At 33.5% G+C, this 26,555-nt stretch overlaps 1 protein-coding gene across 4 annotated transcripts in view; it reads left to right on the top strand.

Moving 5' to 3' along the window:
- The window catches only part of ND-B8 (NADH dehydrogenase (ubiquinone) B8 subunit), a 35,900-nt gene extending 10,504 nt beyond the window's left edge, over positions 1 to 25,396 (top strand). The window contains exons 2-5 of one of the 4 annotated variants that reach the window (XR_013017804.1): positions 2,739 to 2,845; positions 5,694 to 5,784; positions 15,465 to 15,516; positions 25,063 to 25,396. Coding sequence is in view for 3 of the 4 variants with exons in the window: in XM_076468746.1 (XP_076324861.1) it covers positions 2,739 to 2,845; positions 5,694 to 5,779 (193 nt within the window). In the remaining variant the exon portion in view is untranslated. Of the gene's footprint in view, positions 1 to 2,738; positions 2,846 to 5,693; positions 5,957 to 6,555; positions 7,044 to 15,464; positions 15,517 to 25,062 lie in introns of those variants that run through there. The other 3 variants (XM_076468746.1, XM_076468744.1, XM_076468743.1) reach the window with 3 other exon arrangements.
- Positions 25,397 to 26,555: the final 1,159 nt, after the last annotated feature.

The following is a 26,555-nucleotide window of genomic DNA, read 5'->3' as shown; positions in this document are numbered from 1 at the left end:
TGCCCATTAGTCATCCTAGCCAATTATGATAATTACATTAATGCTACAGAAAGTCCTTTACAACTTGTATTACTGTAGTTTTTCTCGTACTGCTGTAGATTATATATAAAAATTGGATTTAATGCTACTTATGTTTTTAATTCAAAAATTAAACTTTGTTTAGTTTCACCTCAATATTCTTATGAATATTAATAATTTTACTCAAATTTTAACTCTTTACTAGATGTTTGGTGCAGAAATCCTAGTTGCTTTGTGCTGTAAAACACCAAACCAACCAACCATATTTTATCTGTATGACTATAATCCACTTGATTCCCCCAGTGGGACAGAGGTATGTCTGCAGATTCACATCGCTAAACACAGGGTCTCGATAACCCTTGTGTGCAAGTTGCAAATAGTCCATTGTACCGCTTTGTGCTTAATTCCAAACAATCAATTAAAGGACCTGCTTAGTGTAAGTAGGTATGCAACTCCAATAAAAGTTCTTTATAATAATGAAACTAGTTGATGAAATAGTTTTAAGTTTGTCTTTCACAATCCTAAGATTATGTAGGTTTAGAAAAATAAGACATTTAACAATCATTGCATAATGTAGTTATAAACACTCGGTGTCAGTATAGTACACAGGCAATGTGATTTTCATTTCACGTATAAACAAAATAAAACTATTATCTTATAGAACCTCCTAAATGAATAGCAAATGATTTTTAAAGTAAATGTTTATATTTTTTCTATTATATCATTAACTGTAGAAATTATCAACAACATACAGTATGATGAAATTATTACATTTAAGAAATTGAAATACGTACATACCTTTTACAATGTTAATAGTTTTTGTAATTTTTTAATATTATATGCATACTTTCTAGTCTATCTTTTCACCTGTAGTTTATTTTTAATTTTGTTTTCCAATTCTTTGTCTTTTTATTCTTGATGCAAGTGTGCCAACCTGTTCCTGCTAATGTGACCCCGTGATTATATCAGTTATTACAGGGGAAAGATTGTCCACAAACTCTCACTAATGCTTGCACTACCTCGCTTAGACATTTCCAAAAGTCAAAAAAACTACATAGGATTAAATGTAAGCAATCATTAAAATTTTCAAATATGCATTAATAAACACAAGTATTACATAACTAATTAAAATATAAACATAAAACCTAAATGCAACTTATCGATTAGCAAACTAATACATATAAGGCAAGAAACGCCAAACAATAGGTACATTAAGAGAACAGTAGCGTAGGCCTTCTTTTCTGTGTCATACTACAAATTTGTATAATGGTAGAAGTTTCTTTTAAGCTGTAATTGAATTTTATTTGTTGTAAATGTCATTCGACTTCTAACTATCACCTAGCAACACAGCTTTGACTTTGCAAGTGGGAGTAGCTGACTTTAAGTTAAGAGTTTTATATTCTAATATGTTTTATTAGGAGATTCTTGGAAATTTTTCTGATGCTAATGAAAGACAGGTGGAACTTCAATTTGACCTTGTATGCTGACAATTTTTATTCTATTCTCACAACTAAAAGCTGTAAGCTTGTAAAGTTTAGACTTGTAAGTGCAAGTGGAGAATGTGACACCAAAACGTGTACTTTTAATTGGTGTTTTAAATGTTTTTAAAGTAAAGGAATAAAACTTCGATAATATAAAACTTGGGAGTTATAACATACTTGATGATAGTAATTTCATTAAAGTACATTCATATTAAAGCGGTTTATTTAAATTTTGAATGTAACTCAGCAAACATGTATAGAAGGGGTTTAAAAATGGTAATTTTGACATAGGGTTAAAAGTTTCTACTGATGGTGGAGATGACACCACTTTACTGAAGTGCTGTATCTTCATGAAAGACACTTTTTTTTTTTTAATTAAAAGGAAAAAACAAAGCTTTCAACCATACAAGCACAGGTTACATGTATTTTCATGCTGGAATATCTGTTATGAGTATAATCGAAAATTGTATAAGATAGAGTAGTTTTTCTTCTGTTATTAAAATGATGAATTTTCAAGAGAAAGAAATAGAAATATAAAGCCTTGTCTATGATTTTATGTTCTACATGTTACTAAGTTAGACTGATTTATGGGAACTCTGCCCTTAACAGAAAATGTAGAAAAAGATGAATCAAGATTGGGTCTGTTTTAATAGTGGTCTTATTAAGCTATGCTGTGAATAAAAGATAACTACAGTGAATAAAAGAACACTTTACAGTGCAGTGTGTTTACTAATTGATGTCCAAAATGGACTGTACTACTAATTTAATTTCCCAGTTATATCTTCCTGAAAATCCAAAAAAATTGTCATTTAGCACAAATACATAGCCATTGCATGTATTAGTTTTAATGTGCATTTTTATTGAAATGATCTGTGTGAGGTACAACAGGTTGCATTGATTTCTGTGTGTATTCAATTCAAACCCATTGCCATTTTTAAAGGACAAATCTCAGTGACTACGTCTTGGAAGTTTAAGCAAGCTTTACATGCCACTGTCAAAATACATAACGTAGAAATCAGTAAAGAGCTTCAAGCATTGAATTTCAAATATTTTAATGGTGTATATTAATGCACTGGCTATAAATTGTTTGTAATTATAGATAAATAATTGATGTAAGCTTGCATTAAAGGAAAAATATCTTTTAGAGCTTGTAAATAAAGGCTGTTTCATGATGAGTCAGCAATGGTAAATTTTTTATTTATTTACAGTGTTTCATAATGACTTTTTTTTTTTTTTTAGTGATTTTATTGAAAAATTTTATGTACCTGTGAAGAAGAATAACCCTGGATTTCCCATTTTAATTCGTGAAAGCAGTGGAGTTCAACCTAAAATCTATGCTAGATATGGTAAGTTGTGGAAAGTACAACTTGTCTGTTTTTGTATTTTGTTTTACATTTATTATTTGCTACACTTTATATCTGTATATATTTGTAGCATGCTAATAATTCTACAGGGAATTCTAAATTATAGTAGCTCCAAATGAAATATTTTCAACAGAGAAGAAATTAAGCAATTTTATGAAGTGTCAGACTGTTGTACTCTTAAGCAAGAACAATGTATGAATATGAAATCTGTAACTTTATTTTTAATAAATGCAGTTTATACCTGAATAATGGTAACTCTTCTGTGATAGAAATCTATAACCTAGAAACTGGACAATGAAGTGAATACATACAGGAAGAAAAAATAAAAAAATATATATATGTAGGGAAGAATTTGTAAAAAATAGATAAATTTTAGTTATTTTAGTCACTTGAATAATGTTTTTATTAAATGAAAAACAAACAACCCTATGAAAAATGTACACCATATATAGTTTTGTATGCTGTTAATCCTACTAAATGTTGAATACTGTGTATGCAAGTAATTTTTGGTGTATATAAACATTGACAATGAATATTAAATGATATATTTTTATTAGTTTGGAAGATGATGCATCATAACATGATTATTTCAGACAGTTCAAGTAATATTAAAATTCTGAAATGATATTCTTACCTCTCTAAACACAGTAGCTCTTTCTCAAGCATTTGTCTTTGAGATTTTGCACATACCACTATCCTAAGAGATGTTAGTGCATGATATAATCATCACATGTCAATATCACTCCACCATGTACAGTGATCTCCATAAACACTTGCACTCAAACTTCATTCTTATATTTGTCACTGTCATTATTAGACATATTTCTTTAAGTTTAAAATTAATCTGTTTTGTGAGATTTGCATTGCCTTTTCATGGTTTTAATTATTTCTGGTTTACTTCTACTGGTTCCCCAGCAGGACAGATTTATGACACTAGAACCAGGGTTTCTATTCCTCTTCTTAGACATAGCAGATACCCCAATGTGGATTTGCTATAAGAGAATAGCACCTTTTTAGTTTGTTTTAATTTCAATTTAATGCTGTTTCTCCATAATTAACTAAAAAAAAAAATCTGATGTATTGCTGCAACAATTATGAATTCAAGTGATTCTAACCAGTATCTCCTCCCAAGGCTCTGATGTTGCTAACTACTTTGAATATGGCCACTAGAAGCTCTGACTCTGGTAGACATTACCACTGTAGTTCATCAAGTCATGAGTTCTTTGTCTTTATTATCTCTTTACCTGTTGAGAGCAGTGTTCTTCCTCGAAATCTCTGTGAATCTGATTACTCAGGTTTGTTCTTTAATTTCTTGTACATCTTTTGACTTTTTCTATCCCTTACAACATAACCCTTATGTTGAAGATTATTTGGTTTTATCCTTCATTTCCAGGCACAAGAACCCATGTTCACACATTCTGGATTATCTTTGTTTCCACTCTCAAATGCTTTATCTTTTTTAACTCCAGGAATCTTTCTCCATGATGTATGGCCATTCCTATTTTCTATTCCTGGATTCCTGATACCTGTAGTTCTGTTTAGGAGACTGATTCCATGTCTCCGGTAACACTTCCTAGTGCTCAATTTTCCAGTCTTTTGGTTTTTGTTGTTGTTTCTTTTACCAGTCTTCATTGTTAACTGTCCTCTCTTCATCTCCTCCTATCTGAAGCTCTACATTATGATCCTGACTGTTTTGCTGGGAATCTACAGTCAGTTCTTTTCTATAGCTTGACCAAAATTTCATCTTTTACCTTGTTCATGTTTGCTTAGTACTTTGTTTTTGAAACCTTCTAGTACATGATGCTTTTCTCTCTTCTGTTTGTCTTCCCTATTCCTACCTCCATGACCTCCATCTGGCTCCTCTTCTTCACCCTGAAGTTTTCATGGGTGTTGTTAAATGCCTGAGACTCAGGCTAATGCTGCCCAACATCAGTTCTCCCTTTTCTCATTGATATCTCATGAGTCCACTCCCTGAACCCTCCACCTCTATCTTTTCCCATTTCTTATCCCTCTACTGCTTCTTGCTGTCTACTTTTATATAAATAAGAGTTGATTGATCAAATTTTCTAAGTTGTTCCTGACTTGTACTCAATATTTGGTCCACTTTGAAGTCTTTCTCAATTTTTGAATTAGGCTTAGCTTTTTCACATTTGTCTAGTTGAATGCAGCATCAACTTGACTCTAACCTTTCCAGTATTTCCTGTGTGAGAGGTTCTACCTTATTTGTGGACTTGTATGTCTTGAGCAGTTCTTTACTGGTGTTTTTTGTTATTATACATTCATAAATTACTTGATTTTTCCATAGTTTTGTTTCCTTGCTTATGAATCTTATGCTCTGTTTTATAATTATTTTTATTAGTTTAGATTGTTTTTTATACAGGACGTTAATTCATTAGACTTTTTTAAAAAATCTTTTTAAATTCTGATAAAATGTTTTTTACATCTTTTTAGAATTTACAAAATTATATGTACTTAGTAGTTTTACTTAGATTTTACTGAATGTTCTTGCAAGACTTGCAAAAATTGTTTGTTGCATGCTGATTTATAAAGCAACTTTGTTTTATTGTTTGTTAATAGGAGACTTCTTTGTGTGAAAATGAAAGACCACTGTTTTTTATATATACATAGATATTAAAAAGACACAAGTTATTGATATGTAGTTTCAGAAACTGTTTGTTTGTAATGAATTTAGAAATGCACTAAGTACCAACATTTGACCTTTCAATTTCTAGGAAGATTCTTATGTGGCAGCTGAATTTTTTTATTTTTTTTTGTCAAATATTCATTACTTGAAACTGTTTTATAAATGTTTGGAATGTTTGTATTACAGAGCAAGGAAAGGAGACCAGTGTATCACTTGCAGATATGAATAGTAATCAAGTTTTTCAGACTTTGGAGAAGTTGTCAACAAAATGAGAATGGTAAAGTTGTGGAAATTTAAGTAAGATAACAAAAACAATGAATATATGAAAGTTTAAATTTTACAGAATTGCAATGTAGGAACTGCAAAATACACTAGAAGATGCTTTAGACAACCCTGTTATGAGAGAGTATTATAGTATGTTGAAAATATAAATTAAATATAAAAACATCTTTTGTTTTTTGTGTTCATTTTTTTATTCAGAGAAGTTGCACATTTATTGTAAAAGTAAGTAATGATTCTAGTAACTGAATAGCCTGGGAGAACGTGTTTCACTGTGAGCTTTGAGAATTATGATGTCAGATTCATATACTAACACTACTTCAGTGGTTATGATGATGTTTTTTTAAACACCATCCACACACGTATGGGATACTGGGTATCTTTGAAACTATCCAGTAAGTTTATGCTTGTTGAATATTTAGAAACAATGAAAGATTTATTCACTTATTGATCACCTATTGCAACAGTGCTGTGTACACTAAACTAAAGTTTATTTATGACAAAGCTTCTAAGACTAATTTTGAACTGTTGACCATGGGAAAGGCCAGTAGAATTCATTGCCAACTCTTGAGCTACTCTACCAATGAATAGTGCAGTTGGCTGTCACTTGATAATATTGTTACAGGTTTTGATCCTGAACCTGCACATTGGAAGTCAACAGCCATGACAGTCAAGCAAAAATTAGAATGCTTAAGGTAATATACTGTTATGTTAAAACACTAACTTCTCTGTACTATTTGCTGTAATATTTAATTTTTACTATGTTTAGATTCTATACTTATGGGTGTGGCCCAATGAAAGGCTCATCTCATCTTTATTGGCCGGTTTTCTCCTTATTGTTGAACCTCTGTGGATTTTGGATTTTCCCATCGAGGATTTGTTTTATTTTGAAGATGGTGGTAGAAGCAGTGGAACATTTTTCATGTTGCATTACATAAACAATTTGTGATTTGAGCAGTGGGTTTATTACACAAGCATTTTAGAAATTCTGTTACTTTTTTGTGTTTTACTAGAATTTCCTGTTTTTTATAACACAGAATTATGTGTAATTGAACCTCCAATGCAAACCAAGTGATCACTGATTACAAGATGATTTTATTGCTTTGCAATGCAATCTCTGCACCCAGGACAAATTTCAAGCAAGCCTGGTTGGATTCATGGTTGTTTTGGAAAGAAAAATGTTATTTAGAAATTATCGTAAACATTTGGCACAGTATAAATTACTTGTACTTCTTCAATAAATTATCACACTTTTAATATTCTTGTGAGTCTTCTATTAAAAGACAACTAAAACACTTACTATGAGGAATGCTATTGGTTTTTAATAAACTATGGTTAATGTGTTTTAAGCCATGTCAAAAAAAACAAAAAGAATAATGGCATTGAGAATCCAGAAAAAGTAGAACATAACTATAAAATATATACAAAGATATTGAATCTGCCCAAAGTAAACGACAAAGTGCACAACCACAAATTAATGTAGATTTTTAAAGCTTTTCAGTGCATATGTGTAAGAAAATTTTCAAACGTCACAATTTCCCCAAGAGGGGGTCATAGATTGCCTAGAGGGGTTACCTGTTTTAAGCAAAAGAATCTAAAATGACATTAGGTAAAGGACACTTAATTTGAAATTTGTACTGTCATGATGTCAGTAAACATGTCATAGACCAAGAGAAAAAATATGCACTCTATAGGTTACAACACAGCATGTCTTCAAAAGCAAATATAAAAACATTTTTTTACTCTCAATTTTGGTTTTAACTACTCTTGAAATAGAACACCTTCAGGGACCCTTCAGATATACATCTAATACAAATAATCATATAAAAACACGAGAACAGTATGACCAAGAGTATGTAACAAATAATTTAAGAATATGCAAATATAATACAGGATAAGTTTGATGTGCAAATTTTTTGTTCAGAGGTGGTGAAGTTGAACAAACAGCATATTTTAAGTTAGCCACAGAATATAAGAAATTTGTTTGATAAATATTTGTCAATACAAACATGGGTACAGTTGTCAAATTAATCACAGTACAGGAAGATGTGTATTTCAAACTAAAGATTCTAACAAATAAGTGTGGAATAGAAATATTTCATGTTTGAAAACTGGGTTCCTTGATCTGTTTTAGCTACTATTCAGAAATTTTGGAAAACTGCCAGTTCAGTTGAAGAGACTTTTCTTGTTAATTTAGCCACACCACTTAAAATGTTTAAATACAAAAATAAGCACATTTCAAATGCGCATTCAACCACTTTGGAAAGTCCCAACATACACAACTTTTGCAACTCATTATCTAGCAAGAAATTCACAATAAATTTTAGACACCTTCACATTTAGAGTAATAATTGTTACCTTTACACCTGATTTTTATCATTTATACACAATAATTCTGAGGACATTTCTAATAACAATTAACACCTAGCAACTGATATAAAAGTATATATTTAGTAGTACTTTTCACTGTTTGTTTTTAGCATTGTTACAAATATATACACATTACTATGAATGTTCTTCACTTGAAATAGTTTTAATGTGTGTTTGTACATGTGTATAATATTTAAGATAAAAATTTTAATGGAGTAACTTGTATCATCAATATTGCTGGGTAATTTAATTACGTTCTAGCAGTAATTATGTTTAATACTACCACATAAACTAATTGATTTGGATTCCTCGATGTGGATTCCTATACGTGGTGAGGGGACCTCTAGGGAGGGTTCTGTTCTTTCAGTTTACCTCCTTTGAGATCTAAACATCGATTGGTCCACTTGGGCTAAGGTCGACCAAGTACCAGTGTTAGATGTTCTCAACAGGTGTTGTGAACATTATATCTCATGCTGGTGTTTGGTTATAGTGCTCATGAAACCCTGGAGTTGCTGCAATGTCCTTGTTTGACATTGTAGTGCGTTCCCTCAGAGGGATCAAGGGTTGCTGGGCACCAAAATTTCCTTTTTTTTTTTATTATGGATCGTTCAAATAAAAACTTAAATAGTGAAAAAACAATCCATAGGTAAACGACCACGTCTTGAAGACTCTGAGCAGCAATCTTCAACATCTGTAAAACCTGTTGTACCACATTTTGTTATCCTACATTCTCTTTCAGACAAACCTTTAGGGACAAATGTCTCCCCTTTTCAATCAGAAGGGACTAGAGGGACTTCTGGCTCTCCAAAGTCAGTAAAGAAGCTTCAACCTGGTGACATATTGGTGGAAACATCCACATCTCAGTACAGTGAACTCCTTTTGCATTCAAAGATAGTTGGGGATATACCGATTGAGGTTACACCTCATGCTACTTTGAATTCTTCCCAAGGAATTATTGTTGAGAGGGATTTGAAGAACATCCCAAGTCTGAGATTCTCGCTGGTTTCTCCATCCAAGGAGTTTCTGCAGTGAGGCATATCTCCACTCGCAAAGATAGAATTATGATGCCAACTAATATCCTCACTCTTATATTTTCATCACCACATCACCTGCCACCATCAAAGCAGGTTATCTTAACTGCAGAGTATGGCCATACGTTCCAAACATTTTCCGATGTTTCCAGTGCCAATGGTTCGGTCACTCACAGATGTCATGTCGTAGGTCCTTGATGTGTGCTCATTGAGGTGGCAAGCACCATGATGCCTATGAGTGTGAAATGGACCCTCATTGCATCAATTGCAATGGCTCTCACCTGTCCTGCTTTCATTCTTGCCCTAAATGGTTGGAAGAAAAAGAGGTGCATCATTTCAAAATGATTCATAACATTACTTATCCTGAGGCTTGAAAGTTGCTGTCCACCACTTCATCTTGGATGTATGCTGCTGCACTTCATTCCACTACTACAGTGTGAGTGCAGACAGATCTCTCTGTGCCTCCAAAAGAATCATTCTCAAAACAAATGAAAAGTCTTTTCACCTGCATGGTTAAAAAAGTTGACAAATCAACTTCAACATCCATCTCTGTCCCTCACATTTCAACAAATCCCAAGATCCACTTCCTTTGGTTCTGGGTACAGGCACTTCCTTGGATACATCTTCTCCCACCCCAAGATACTAAACAATCATTCATTCATGTCCTCAGTCACTGGAATCCCCTTCCAACAGCAAAAACCTGCCCAATCAATCAAGGGCAGGATCCAATAGACCTTCCTTGAATAAAGACTGTCAAGAAGAAAGACATGGTTGTAAACAGAAGGGTTCTCCACCCAATTTGCCTACACATAAGTAAAAATGGCCACCTTGATACAATGGAACTGTCAAGGTGTACATTCTAATCTGGATGACATCAAAACACTGATTGCTTCCTACCATCCTGCATATCTTTCCTTATAGGAAACATTTCTAAAACCTGCTGATACAGTCACCTTTTGGCAGTTTTCTTTGTACAGAAGTGACAGGCTGTATGATGGATGAGTGGTTGATCAGCATGTGCCCACCCTGTCTTTGCCACTTAACGCACCCTTGGAGGCTGTAGCCATCTGTGTTTCGTTGGGTCATACCATCACTGTTTCACATATGATCAATCAGACCTTGATTTTCTCATTGAACAGTTGCCATCTCCCTTTTTAATCCTAGGGGACTTTAATGGGACATCATACTCTCTGGGGAAGTGCTGATATTGATAGGAGGAGCTGCTCTGTAGAGCATATGCTCTCCGATTACAACTTTTCTCTTTTCAATACTGGTTCTTCTATTTATTTTCATGCACCTAGTCAGCCCTTTACTGTTATTGATCTCTTAACTTGCTCCCTTTCACTGTTCTCCCATTTTTCATAGAGGGTTGACAATAATCCACAAGGCAGTGATAATTTTCCTATATTTTTGAGAGAGACTGGCTGTGGTTGATGCCACCCATTCTGTGTGCCCCAGTAGAAGTTTAATCATATAAACTGGCCCTTAAATACCTTAAGTACACCTTATGTGAATGGTAATCTAAAAGTTAACAAATCATTAAGACCAACATTTCATACTTTAACAATTTTAAAACTTTATTGAAGCTGTCAGTAACTTTGACTTTAAAAATATGTTTTACATGTACAATATTTTGATGTCCTTTACACTGCCTTCAGGAGTTATCTGGAAAATATGCTAATATATATATTTTTTCTTGCCACATAATATTATATTGATTATGCATTTAAGTAATTCCTTAGTCAACTTTTATTTTACATCGTGTCAAATTTCAATGCTTTTATAAATGTTATTTCTAATGATTCTGTAACATTTAAAGTTGTAGTATTACAAGCTAAACCTTTAGTTTTTCCCTCATAAAATTTTGTGTAGTTTTCACAGTTAAGTTTTTTATTTTATTATTTCTTTAACTGTTACGTTTGTGTTATTTATATTTTAAATTCATTTTAGTTTGACAAACATATATACTTCCACATTCACATTCTGTTTTATCAATCCCAGTTTTATTTTCTGATTCTGTTTTATCCCTAGTACTCCTTAACATCTAAATAATATTATAAATAAATTTAATGATTAAAGAAGTGTTATTGCTTCTTAAAAGCTTTCAACAACTGATCTGTTAATCCTGCAATGTATACAGTAAATGGTAAATGTAAAGTGTTTTTTTTCATAAATAAATCTTAACACAGAATGCTAATTAATATTAAACCTTTGTTAAATTTCTTAAATGCTCTATCTATCACATTTAGTTCAACTCCACTTTCAACAGGTACATATGTGATTAATAACCATTTATTACTTGTATCTTCCTGTCATGAAACTGTTTTTAGAGCTCTTTAATATATGTATAAAATGCATAATTTTTTTGTGTGGTAACTTTGTTTTTCAAAACAGTATTGTGGTTATCTGTTGCACTGGCTACAGTAATATGGTTCTCTGGGCTCTTTGACATGTTTTTCCCTCCTTTATTTCTAGTGGAGTATGGGAGTCCCTACCACTTACCAGCTCTCAAGAAGTCCCTGTCTTCTTGACTCCCATACTCCACTAGAAATAAAGGAGGGAAAAACATGTCAAAGAGCCCAGAGAACCATATTACTGTAGCCAGTGCAACAGATAACCACAATACTGTTTTGAAAAACATAGTTACCACATAAAATATGGTTCTCTGGGCTCTTTGACATGTTTTTCCCTCCTTTATTTCTAGTGGAGTATGGGAGTCCCTACCACTTACCAGCTCTCAGCTGCTGGAGTAATGGACCAGGGAAGCCTGTCTTCTTGACTGATGAATCATACCAATCACTTGAGAGTAGAATGGTGGCATTCTGTAGGTGTTACTGGTGTATATAACTTTTTACCATGGTCTGGAAGCTCATCTTTCCTACCAATTAGTATTTTACGGTGAAGTGATAGATGATCTTCTGCTTAGCACAGATCTGATGTACTATTACAGATATTGCCTGGTGTTGGATGAGGTCTGTTGTGCCCAAGCCATCTCCTTTTCACCTCTCATTGACTTGCCCCTCAGTGTGGATTCCTGCATGTGGTGAGGGGACTTCGCAGGGAAGGTTCTGTTCTTTCAGTTTACCTCCTCTGGGATCTAAACATCCACTCACATGTTTGCTGTGCGTAGCAACCCGTGAAGGGGAGGAGAGGAACCTGGTGATTGAGGGGTCCAACCCTAACACACCACTTTGGCCTTGAATTCCTGCAGATGGGCATCCTTTGAATGGCCTTCCTTTGGTCAGTCGGCTTGTCTACTTGGGCTAGGGTTAACCAAGTACCAGTATTGGATGTTCTCAACAGGTGTTGTGGACATTATATCTGATGCTAGTGTTTGGGTATAGTGCTCACAAAACCCTGGCATTGCTGCAGTGTCCTTGTTTGACATTGTAGTGCGTCTTCTCGTAGGGCTCCATGGTGGGTAGGATCAGGTGATATCATTTGTGTCTCAATTGAAAGCTAAACATACAAAGGTGATAGCAGAAGCATAAAAGGTTGACAATTACTTATTTAATGATGTTGAGAATGTGGTTTTGTTGATACATACTGAATTTACTTTCAGCTGGTAGACCTTAATAATGGCTAGTATGGAGACTTGAGGATGCTGTATTTCCCTTAAAAATTTGTCTCGAAGTTGTCTTCAAAAGCTACGTCCAAAACCACTATCTTTGGAAGTTTCCATATTGAACTTACTCATAATATACAACAAACTGTAGCGTAAAGATACAGTTTAGTTCCTCAGGGACGCGTTAAAAGTATAATTAAACTTCACTTTCTGTATATCGCATAACACGTTTTTAGTTCAAACTATCTATGTCAACCATTTCTTCTACCCTCTAAGGCACTGTAACTTTTCGTCGTACTTTGCACTTGTATGTATTCTCAAGCTAAACTCTAAATTTCCAGTGAGAATTTTCCACCGATACAGCTTTTTCTTAGTGGGTATATCAGTAATAAAGTACTGCTGAATAACATACCATGTACTGCGCAGTTTGTTCTCAAAATATGTCATAAATTATCTCTAATGCATTAATTTATAACCAGTAACAGGCAAAGATTTCGTTGAATTGACAGTTATGATCACAAGTATGATAGCGACTGTTTGTTAAATGAGAACTCGGTTCATAAAACAAGCCATTTAATGTGAAACCCCCATTTGAAGCCCATAAACCACAAATTCACAATTCACGATGTTTTTCCTAGATCGAGGCAAGGTGAATAGCAATTTTCGAGCACCCTTGGTTGTCTTCAGAGGAAAACTTAAAATAAAAAAATTCCTGTCAAAGATAGATAGGTAGACGACAATTCCTGTCAAAGATAGATAGGTAGACGACAGTTATAAAATCTAAATGTATGGGACTGTTGAATAATAATTTGAACATTTCTTCAAATCTTTCTATTGTGACTCTGCTTGACTAGGTATGGAAATAAGCTATATTTTAAGCTATTTTTGTGTTCGTTAGAAAGCTAGGTAAACTATAAAAGTATAAGGGCATTCTATTTTATGTATAGAACTATTTTCTATTCTAAATTAAATACCTTAATAAAACATTTCTGAGGCCACATTAATTATTGATTGTAACTTTGTTATAATATGTAGCCTTTCTAGAAAAAAAAGGGGGGAATTTATATTTATTTTTGTGATGGTTACAATATTTCGTAAAAATGACTGAGCCTGTATACATAGTTTATAACAACTAATACAATAAATATAAAAGCTTTTCTAATTTGATAGAATGTAAATTTGTTTAGAAAACAAGTCATAACCAAAACCATACAAGTTTGATAACAAATATTATGAAAAGAATGCTTCTAGATACAGTCGAGACACGACCAGAATCGAGCTGGCAAGTACAATAACTATATCATTCGTGAACAGAATTTTGGAAGTGATAACAAACGCCCTTTCATAACCCTGCCTTCAAATAAAGTATTCATTGAACATCAGAGAAAACACTAACAGAAAACTCCCAGAATGTCAGTTTCTGATCAATACACCTCTGCTGATGTTTTCCACTTGTTCTAGGAGGTCTTATGATGTAGCATGTCTTTACCAATTTATAGTTCGCATTTTCTTTTCTCATAAAATTGTTTTAATTTTACGTCCATTTTACAAAAACTTATTTTTTTTCTACGTAACACTGGCACGTGAGTTTTTGAAGTACGAGAACGTGCCCAAAAACTAATATACAAGAAAAATCAGTTTTGTTTTGACTTCACATTCCACTTATCGATGTTCTGTAGAACAATATTTATTTACAATTTGTACCATGCGTTTGATCATAACTGCTTGATGATGTAGTCAGTGAAACATTGGTAAATAATAATAAAAGAAAAATAGCTACACAATTGGCGCTAGTATGGCGAATTATGATAAAGTTTGCTCTAACCGACCGATTTATTAATCTTCATAAACACATTTCTCACTTGTTATATGTCACTTCCGTGACTTCTCGTTGTTGTTTTTTTTAAATGTTGTCATTAGTCACGTGCTCTGTTTTCTTGCTGGTTTGATTTAACATTTTGTCATTAGTATTTATGAGTAATATTTTATTGTCCACATCACTTTATGATCTCTCTGTTATATCTCTTTGACGACCACATGATCTCAGAAATTTAGAAGTAAGGCTACTTTGACCTGAAGGTTAGAAGAGTTTAGTATCATAAAACATGTATATATAAAAGCCTTTAAACACAATGTCAGATCAATAGTTAATTTGCTAATACATAAAAACGTATTCACGTGCAAGTTGAGTATTAATTAAATCAAAATTGATGGAATATTAGAATACTACACTTGTTATCCCACTGTTACACTTTTCGAGTAACTTTTATCCAACCGAACCTCTATCTCAGAATAATTGCAGATAAACATGAAATGATGCAAGCCTTCAGTTGTTTTTTCATAAGCCATAAACAGTCACTTGTTCATTGAAATCTACATTTCTTCAGTATTTGTATTCCTTTTTTTTTCTAAAATCGTCCTTTTTAGGTAGTTTATCAATAACTCGGAGGGTTTATAACACTAAAATTCAAGGTTTTATCTCCGTTTGTTTGCCTTTTGGATAACACGAATCACTTTTTTGAAATCTAGAGACATCTTTTAAATGAGAAATATGTTTTTTTGTTACAATATGGAAATGAAGTACCTATTGGATCTTGCATAATTCATGGACATGAAATGGATCTTTAAAATTACTGCTCGCTACACACGTATTGTGTTAGAAGGTAACGTGATTACTTTTTCACAATTCAATTTCGTTACTTTTATCTTTAGATGATGAAGTATTGAACTCTACAAAATGCATAAAGGATCATCAGTGTACAAGGTTTGTTATTTCTATTCTTATCTGTACCGTAGAAGCTTCCGTAGCAGAAAACAAATGATAATCATAGAGAGTTTTGGTTTGGTTTTTAATTTCGCGCAAAGCTAAATGATAGCTGTCTGTACTAGCCATCACTAATTTAACAATATAAGGTTAAAAGGAATGCGACTTCTCATCACCACACACCGTCAACTCTTGGGTCCAACGAACAGTGCGATTGATCACATTATATTGTCTCCTCAGGTGAATAGGCGTGGTGGGACGAATATTCGAACCCTCGACCATGGGCCGAAATCATAGAGAGCCAAGCATGCGCTACGTGGAATAGAAACTGGAATATTTCAAACGTGCACAAATGTGGATTTTATGTGGTACAAAATTATACTTACCAGAAAATCGACAATTTGTGATTGGTGTTAATATATTATCTCGGTAAGAAATATTAGTGAGTGATGTTAAAATGTTATCTCGGAAAAAATATCGACGATTAAGGTTAAAATATTATCCCAGTAAAACATATTGATGCACTAATAAAGCTCATAATAAATAATATATTAATACTTGTGATAAATATGCTATATTTTGGATTAACAACACGAAACCTTTGTATTTCACTATGAGGAATAATTAGAAAAGAAGCCGCTCTTAAGGTAAGCCCCCGAAGTGGCACTTCGTTGTGATCCAAGCTCTTTTTCCAAACTGCGGAATAGATGATAATTAGATAGGGCAAGGTCTGAAGAATAAGGAGGATGTGGAAGTTTTTCCCAGTCTAGCTCTTCAATCTTTGCAGATGTAATCCTTGCTGTATGGGTTCGTGCATTATGCTGGTGTAACATAACACCTTTGCGATTGATAAAAACGGGTATCTTTTTCTTTCAGTGCAGCATGCAAGCGCTCTAACTCTTGACAGTAGAAGTCTGATGTAATCGTTACATTAAGTGGCAGCAACTCAAAGTGGATCACAGTAACAATATTCCACTAAACGCTTAACAAGAATTTCCTAGGGTGGAGGTCCATTTTGGGCTGTGCTTTAGCCAGTGTACCTGCATTGAGCCATTCCATGCAGCACTTAACATTTTTATAATATATCCATTTTTCATCTCCAGCCACTAACCTGTCCAAAAAAGGTGAGTTATATTCACGAGAGTGCAGAGAAATGCAAATGTCCACTCTCGCTCTAATGTTGGCTTTTGTCAAATCATGGGGGACCCATTTCCCAAGTTTTGACACCTTTCCAAGTTGTTGAAGATGACGGTGAACTGTTGAATGGGTTGAATTAAGCTTCTGTGCTAGTTTTTCAACGATTACAGAACAATCTTTATCAAGTGCAGCAACAGCAGCAAGTCATCATTAAACTCAACAGGACGACCTGAAAGTGGCACATCACTTAAGTTGTTGTCACCTGATCTAAACTTCTGAAACCACCTTCTACATTTTCTTTCACTGAGAGACTCTGCACGATAAACACTTTGAATATTTCGTGTAGTTTTTGCTGCACTATTGCTTTTTTAAACTCATAAAGCATTATATGCTTAATGTGCTCCTCAGAAACATCTATCTTCATAAGAGTTTGATTAATGATCTGAAAAAGTGGAGTTGGGTTAGTTTATTTTATTTGTCTGGACATTTTTATATACATCCTACTACATATTTTAGTCATTAAAGCCTTTTACAAAGACAGAAATGATTATGTATTTTCTGTATTAAATTTTCGGACATTACTTATGGAATGATCTGATATTAAACGTATGTTATTTATCAAGATGATTGACACAAACAATTTCCTTTTTTAACACACGTATTTTAATATAGAAATACAAAAACAATACAATGTATAATAAAAGTCACTGCTTATAATTATTACAAATGATGGTTTATATATGAGTTTCACAAACTTACACACAATAATGAATCTTGTATCCGGTCTAGAACTGAATATTTTATCGACTATCCAGATCTACAACGAGCAAATTAATCCTGAGTTGATATAGTCACGCACTTCGCTTAAGCTGTTGTTTCTGGATTCGCCTCTCACCGCTTACCGATGAAGATATTCAATATCCTCGTAGAAATTTCAACGTCCGAAGTAATTCACTGAAGTTGAACGGTTTGTAATGTTCGAAGTCTATAAGCGTTCCTGGTCAAATTCTATAGTTTTCCAATTAAGAGGCGTTACCCACGATTACAGTTTCGTAGGCCTATAGCACACTGACTGTAGCTGCCTAAATAATATTACTATTCTGCCTCTAGACGCGTTGGTTTATATATATCAGTCACTCGAGACTAGAATTTTCAACGATGATCTAACGCGTTTTCGTAAACAAATATATCGTTGATTCTCACTTTCGAGATTTCTATACAAGTTTGAAGAACAGGAGGGAATTGCTGAATACACAAATGAGAATATACCTCATATACAATAAAGAAAACTATACAGAATGAAGTGTAGTCATTTGAACTAAACGTGTAACTAACTTGATTAGCTCAGTATTTCGATATTACAGCTTCGTCAAGAGGTATTGATATCCTATCAGTTCACTAATTCAGTTTGTTGTGCATGGCCAGGTGGGTTAAGGCGTTCGATTCGTAATCTGAGGGTCGCGGGTTCGAATCCCCGTCGCACCAAACATGCTCGCCCTTTCAGCCGCGGGGGTTATAATGTTACGGGCAACCTCACTATTCGTTGGTAAAAGAGTAGCCCAAGAATTGGCGGTGGTAGTGATGACTAATCTTACACTGCTAAATTAGAGACGGCTAGCGCAGATAGCCCTCCTACAAGTAGCTTTGCGCGAAATTAAAAAAAAAAAAAAGTTTGTTGTCATCAAAGATTTAGATGAATTTTATTTAAATTGTATTTGGTGAAAAATCATGCATTATCCAACTCCTACACAGAAGACAAAAATCAGTTGCAAGAGAGAATGGAACCATAAGAAACAATACTGGGCAATTTTTTCTTATCCAAGATCCTCTCGCAAAAAAAAAATGCGATTTAAGAGTTTTCGTATTCATTAAGTATAACAAAAGCTGTAAATCTATGTTGTGAAAAGATAGACAATCAATACACAAAAAACACACGCCTCATAATAATTAAATTATGGTGGACGTGAAGAACGGAATTTACAAAACAAATACAGTTATTCGACTATGAATTAAATATGATAAACTTACTTGTGAAGTTAATTTGTTTTCATTACACGTAATATATATTTAAATATTTTACTGAATTACAAATTTATTTTTTCACACAATTAAGGTTATTCAACATTAATTTAGTGGAGATATTTATGAAAAACTATGCCTGTTTGAAACAGATTATCGATTGAAAACCCCTTGCTTGATGATAATAAAAGAAAGGAAAGAAATATTCCTGAAACCAAATTGATATGTTGTAAATCCAATACAGAAAATTAAGAAACGGTTAAGTTACCTCGTGAAAATTAACATTATTAGAAAATTAACCCTCTTTATGCGACTTCTTTGTAATGAATTCAACTGCACACATGCAACGAATAACTGTCGTACAGAAAAAGATATGTTGGCTACACAACCGATAACGCAAGAACTTAGTTCTGTTTGTATTCTCAACAATATGTGAACTATTGCAAAAGATTCTGAATTGTTATTGCTGTATGAGAGTTTAAGAACTTAGAAAATGTATGATAACTGTAGTATTCGCTTTAAGGTAGGGTTATTCAACAACAACAAAAAATGGTATTCGATTCTCAACTAATATTTGTTTATTTTCGTTGTTTTAGTAGTAGTATTTGTTGTACCTATTTATGTTTGTTCATTTTACATAAAACACTAGTAACACTTTAGTTAATTACGGATTTTAATTTAGTCAAAATAACGTGTATTCTTAAGAAATACAAAGACCCAGGGTTTGGTTCGTTGCGTTTCATGGCGCAAAACAACCGGTAAAAAAAATTAAAGTAATATTATTAAAATTCGTAAAAAGGAATTTTTAAATTAAAAACTTTAAATAGCGTTAAATCCATTTTGTAAATCTATTTTACAGCAGTAAGAGAAAAAATAAAGTAATACAAGTTTTAAAAGACTTTTTTGTAGCATAATTTTAATTATTATAACTCGCTAGAATGACAAATGGGTAAAATCAAACACCAGCGTTAGTCACCTGAAGTAAGCCATTCCAGTCCAGGTTTCGAGTTATTTGACTTCACGGCCATTTTCTAATTTCGTATCAATTTAATTTTACTTTAATTCGTAAAAAAGAATCATGTTAAAAAAACAAAGTATAATTTATGAATTAAAAACTTGAAAAACGTTAAAAAGGCCAATGGCCTTTAAAAATCTAAAAACATTTGTAAGGTGGACAGTGTTACCATTCCCAATGACACTGTCCAGTGTCAGGGATAAACCTGCGGACAAAACATGTCTAAAATGGTGCTGTCGTTGAGAGTCACATGACAGTAAAATGTGGACTATTGTGACTTGAGTGTCACACAGACCACACATTGGTACGTCGGTCCCAGATGAAAGAAAGCTACGAAAGGTATCCCAGGACCGTTTTTGAGCCTTCCGTGCCATGTGGCAGGCTGGATTCCATCACGAACGAGGATATCGTGTAAAAAATGTCGAGGTTTTAGGAATACATTGAGCAGCTGCCTAGATAATACAGCCAGCCACTGCTGCCATGTAGTCGTCTATCGATGGCTTACAGACGATGCAGGATCAAATTCCGTGAGAACAGTGAAAGAGGACCAGTTTGCTCGATCCAGCTTCCATCGTGGCCTGCAGGTAGGGTGGCATCGATCACGGCCAGTCTCTCTCTAAATCATAGAAAAATGATTACTGCCTCGTGGGTTACTGTCAACCCTCCATGAAAAGGAAATACATACAGGATGGTAAGAATCAATCAGTGCTTTGATGTCATACAGAAAAGAACGTAAACTTTGACAGTTCAACTGTATTAAAGTGGCCATTTTTATTTATGTGTAAGCGAACTGGGTGGAGAGCCCTTTTGTTTTCGACCACGTCTTTTTTTCTTTATTCGAGGAAGGTCTATCGACCTTGATGGATCCTGTCCTGAGTCGATTGGGCAGGTCTCTATCGTTGGAAGAAGATTCCACTGACTGAGGACGTGAACAAATGATCGTTTTGCATCTCGTGGCGGGAGAAGAAGATGGACCAGAGGAAATGCCTGTACCAGGAACCACATAAACTAACATATATTATTTTATAATCTTTAAAGTATCTAGACAAAATGAAAGGAGATAATTCACGTTGTATAATACTAAAAGTATTATTTTGAACACTTGTTTTAATATACCATGCAGTCTGAGAAACGTTAGGGCGGTCGGCTTGTACTCTGAGGGTCGCGGGTTTGAATCTCTATCATACCAAACATGCTCACCCTTTCAGCCGTGGGGACGTTATAAGCTATTCGTTGGTAAAAGAGTAACTCAAGTGTTGGCGGTGGGTGGTGATGACTAGCTGCCTTCTCTCTAATCTTACACTGTTAAATTTGGGATGGTTGGCGCAGATAGCTCTCGTGTAGCTTTGCGCGAAATTCAAAATACACAAACCAAAACCCAGAGAGTGACGAAAAATATTGATAAAAGAAATATCTCACGTGAAAAAAAGTTATTATAAACATTTTTTTCGTCAATTATTCTATCACAACATTAACATAATTGCACAATTTTTTCCCCAAGCCACACATAATTGTTTTTAGGTTTTCTTTGAACTCGTACAATCCGCATGACGGGTATGTTATATATGTTAGTCGAATTTATGCGTAAATAGGGTAATTTTTTGTTTTTACAAATGTAATTAAATGTATGATGACATTAAAGAAGAAACTTATGCATTACTTCATATAAAATCTCACAAATGAGATGTTTAAATAATCATTTTTATCCAAAGATTTCTAAATGTGAGAATCAATTTTAATCTTTACCGATGATTTGTAACCCTTACGTTCAAGAAGGAAAGAAACACAAGTTAATTAATATTGGGTTCAAGATTAGATTATTTTCTTTAAAACAGAGCGCTGACACTTCGCTCACTGGCTATCTTTGATATTTCGAACTCGTCAATGGAAAACTCAACTATAGCCGAATTTTAGTTCGTGTGAGGCAGTGAGGGTGTAGAACTAGACGTGAATAAGTTATTAGTGATTCGGAAGGCCCAAGTATTACTTTCTGATACCACACTTTCAGGTGTCGTACAAAAGTAACAGTAAATCTCATTATTTGGTTTAAAGCCGGACAAAGTCTTTGTGGTGCTGATTGTATATCTCAAGTTTAGGGACAGCTATACCTCAATCCTAGAATATCTGATTTGGCGGTTCAACCTACGTGCGCGTTGAAAATGTAATACAAGACTGCTGCATTAAACTAAAAATAGGAAAAGAAAAGATAAACAATAAGAACAAACTCACCCTTTCCAGGAAACTAACAAATCAGAATCACGTAAAGTTAACCAACCAGGGAAACTAAGAAGTCACAAACACGTAACGTCAACCAACCAGAGAAACTAACTAGTGAGACACACGTTGTTCGCTCTTCTATGTAAAGTGTTTTCTCAGCCCAAACGAGCCGTTTTTTGCATATAAATTTCTCAACAAGTGGGTTTCTCGTCATCACTGACACGTAACATCAATCAACTTCTATATCTAAAACCCATTATTATGCAAACGTGAACAAATAGGTTCTAAAAATTGTCCTTGACCTTGTATTTCAGTTTAAGGCACGATAAATTATAAAAACTTTGAATCGTTATATTTAATCGTTACTGACAACTTTAGTAATTTTTTTTTTCCATTTTAGTCGAGCAGCTGTTTAGTTTTAAAAAGAAAAATACTTTCCCCAAACGTGGTGTGCAGGGTATTAGTATTCTCCCTTCGTTCCTCTCGGGATAATTATGTTTATCTATAGTGGTTTATTTTTTCAAGAAGTGTATTATGTCGTGGGCTGAGATTATTAAATTTAAAAGATTTTAAGATCTTAATATCTTGATTAAAATTTTACAGTCCGCTTCTCATATTTGATTAAAAGTTTTTATTTTAACGAGGACAGCTATCAAATGTAGATACTTTTGGAATGGAGAAACATTATATTACGTTTTTAATATATTTAATAAAATATTATTTTTTTAAATAGCTATTAAATTCCAAATCGTTATTTTACATTTTTGATGAATTCAATGAAGTTTGAAACGTTATTTTAGTTTTAATACGTTCAGTGGAGTCCGAAACATTATCTTACGAATTTAGTTATTACGTTTATAATCAATACAGTTATAGTCCAAACAGCAATAACCCATTAGGAGAGCTTAGTTAGTTATAATAACTGTATGTAATGTTTCCCTACCGTCCTGATCACTGAACGCCAAAGCAAACTGACATACCAGTGTTTTAACGTATTTCTGCTTCTCTCACTGCGGTTACCAACGAAACCAAATAAGCATTAACGGGATAACATGGAAGAGATTTCATCTTAACGGTTTAGTCAGACAACACGACCTAACGTACCGGATAATATATAACAAATGAAAGGTTTTATTTTCACATCTTATGAACTGTTTGGATCCTCTAGTAAGCATTGCGTCACATGGTCATCTCTGACCAAGTTTCGCGCAAGAATCTTGGGCTTTATAATCTGCAGCCAAGAACGCTAGTCATTATACCAAGTCTACTTTTTTATCTTCATAATACCGAAATACTTAACAATTGTTTAAGTAACTGAAATATAACAGCAAAGGCATTCATTTGATTACAGGTAATATTCTGTGAATTTTGAAGTATACTTAACCTTTTGAAAGCAGGACAGCATTAAAAGGACTTCATCAAAGCTACAGTTGTAAATCGAACGACAATTTGTTACACTGCAAATCTGATTGGGTCTCTCTACAATGAGATATTTGTTTAGGAGATTTCGCTTCCCAATTATGTTGTTACTAAGCTTGCTTAAAAAGGACGAGAAACGAATTATCACGTTGGTTACTGTTAACGTCTTTGAGCTATCATCAAGAGCTATCGATATCCTACAAGTTCACTAATTCAGTTTATTGTCATCAAAGATCTAGGTAGATTTTATTGAAACTGTATTTGGTGAAAAACCATACATTATCCAACTCCTACACAGAAGACAAAAATCAATAGCGCAGAGTTCGTTATTGCAAGAGAGAATGAAGTCATAATAAACAGTACCGGGTAGTTTTTTCTCACACAAGATTCTCTCGCAGAAAAAAAGGAAAAGATTTAAGATATTTCGTATCAACTAAGTATAACAAAAGATGTAGACTTATGTTTTGTGAAAAGATAGATAATAAAAGGAAAAGCATGTGCCTCATAATAGATAGGAGTCCGAGTGAATCTCTGAACAAAAATAACCTATGAACTCGGAGCTCAAAAACAAGTAAATAAACGCTTTTCTGGTTGTCTTTCCTCATTAAAATGTTGAATAATTGTAAGACTTAAAATGTTGGAGCAATAACATAGAAATCCACTAAATATACGCTGTGTACGTTCGCGTCGTATAATTGTTTGTAGATTTATGAAGTTCAGTTCACATAAAAACAGTTATGTTAAAGCTAACAGTACTACTGAAGTAAAATCACGGAATATTTGGCATTTCTCTAACATTAATACAAAAATTCTCCTTAGGCATTTCAATTTTTTTACTCGCCTTCACAAAATAACCTTTGAGTGATAGCAAAACGAAAACAGACATGAACTAAAGAACCAGAAGAGCGGTTTGGGCACTAGTACGGTTTAGTATTAATGTTTCAATTCCATGGCCTTCCCCAAAAAAAAAAAATAAACACACATAAAACTAGGTCATATGATATTAACAGTTTTCAAAACACATAAAAACTACTTTGTCACTTTACTTAAAGAAGGAAGAAATGGAAAACGTTTCTATGTACACATGTTATTTTTAACACAGCAAAGTTCCAGAACGAACAAAACAAACCTTAAAAAATCAAACTAGGTATACACTTTAGAAAATCTGATGCAATAGCTTCACAATGCTTGTAAAAATCTTCAACTCGAATGTAATAGCTACACAGTACTTGCAGAAAACTCCAACTCTATGATAACTCTAACTCTGGTGTAATAACACTTTAACATATCCATTTAGAATACCACCTCTAGTATGATAATACTTCAACCTGTCTATAAAAAATTGTAACTCTAGACGTACTTGAGAAAACACCAATATAACGACACTTTAACTTCCCATGGAAAAAACAAAAAACAAACTGTAACTCTGGCGTGACCACACTTCACCTTCCCCATAAAAAACTCTAACTGAAGTATAACGGTATAGAGCTCGTCCATATATTAGTCACTAATGCTTTATCAAAATCTTCAATTCGTTCAATATTTTTTTGACGTAAATTATCTTACTCGCTACATCGAAAACTTCTATTTGTGTGGTAACACTCTTAGTATATCTATTATTAGTGTTATAATTATCCATAATTAAATGTAAAGTTTGAGATAGGTAATGATCATATCTTTTAGTGTTTAATAAGGTGTTATGGTATCTATTTGTAATGTGTTTGTTTGTTTTTTTCCAGTGCTTCACATCAGCTTCTGCTATCGAATTTTACCGATGGTACCCTATTGACTAACAACATCCTGTTTTCATTTCTATTAGGACTCTTTATTATTTAGACTCGTATAATCGATTTTAACTTTAATACGAATATATTCTTCTATTAATAATAAATTAATATCATAATTACCATCATTATTTTTCGGGTGTAACTACAGAACCCTGTGATGTTTTTTTATATAGACTCTCATATGGAATCATGAGCTAATTCGTTATTATTCTCATCATTTCAAAACTTTTAATATATTGACACTCTCTTCCTTCCCTAATAAGCAATAAAACTTGTATGGTTTCGATGTAGTTTGTTTGTGTTGCATTAAGAAAGTAATAGTAAAGTTCGTCATATTATTAAAGGAAACGTTGTTTAAAACGTCGAAACAAATCATTCGATAGAGTTTTTCATGTTTGGTATAACCTACTAAACACCCAGCTCATGAATTGATATTACTTAATACAGCTGATAACAAATCTGAGTCATGTCTGGCATAATATGATTCTCCATCTTTAAACGAAAAATTGTAATCTTCAAAGTAATATTTATCCTTGTTAAGACGATACTTTTTATTCTGAAAAGAATGTTATTTTATCCCTCGTCTTATTCGCAAGGTCAAAAACAGAATTGCAGTAAGAACTATCTGGTTAATAGCATATTTAACCAAAACTATGTTGTTCCTTTTACTTTTGGGCCCGGCATGGCCAAGCGCGTTAAGGCGTGCGACTCGTAATCTGAGGGTCGCGGGTTCGCATCCCCGTCACACCAAACCTTTCAGCCATGAGGACATTATAATGTGACGGTCAATCCCACTATTCGTTGGTAAAAGAGTAACCCAAGAGTTGGCGGTGGGTGGTGATGACTAGCTGCCTTCCCTCTAGTCTTACACCGCTAAATTAGGGACAGCTAGCGCAGATATCTTTGTGCGAAATTCAAGAAACAAGCTACGTAACTAGATGTCACTTATCTCACAGGCTAGTTACAATGAATGAAGACATTTTTTTATTTGAAATATATTGATTTAATGGTAAAATATTCCTAATATTACATCACAAAGTTAGTTTATGTAACGTACACTAATTTTGTAAACGTTTTTTAAATAGCAGATCACTATATCTTAAGAACTAATATTTTGTAATAGAAAAGGAGTAAAGTATGAATTGTTTATTACATCTTTGCGATTTAAGTTATGTGTATCGAGTTGTCTGTAGGTGTGAAGACTATAAAAAAACACTTGTGGTTGTACTAATAGAGGTCGTCTAAACGTAATACGCTTAATTTGCTCAGATAAAGTACTTGCATATCGGATAAGTTATACATTTAATTCTAAAGCTAACATAGAAATGAAGAACGTTATTTTTTATAAGGCGATTCAGGTTTAGAAGCGTTTACTATTTATTTGTTTTAACAACATTAAGTTTAGGAGCCTGTGTCATTGAAACAATGAGCTCGGTTAATTAGAC

Source organism: Tachypleus tridentatus, chromosome 11 (genome assembly GCF_004210375.1).
Source record: "Tachypleus tridentatus isolate NWPU-2018 chromosome 11, ASM421037v1, whole genome shotgun sequence".
NCBI classification, from domain to species: Eukaryota; Metazoa; Arthropoda; class Merostomata; order Xiphosura; family Limulidae; genus Tachypleus; species Tachypleus tridentatus.
This window is presented reverse-complemented; position numbering and strand designations above follow the sequence as displayed.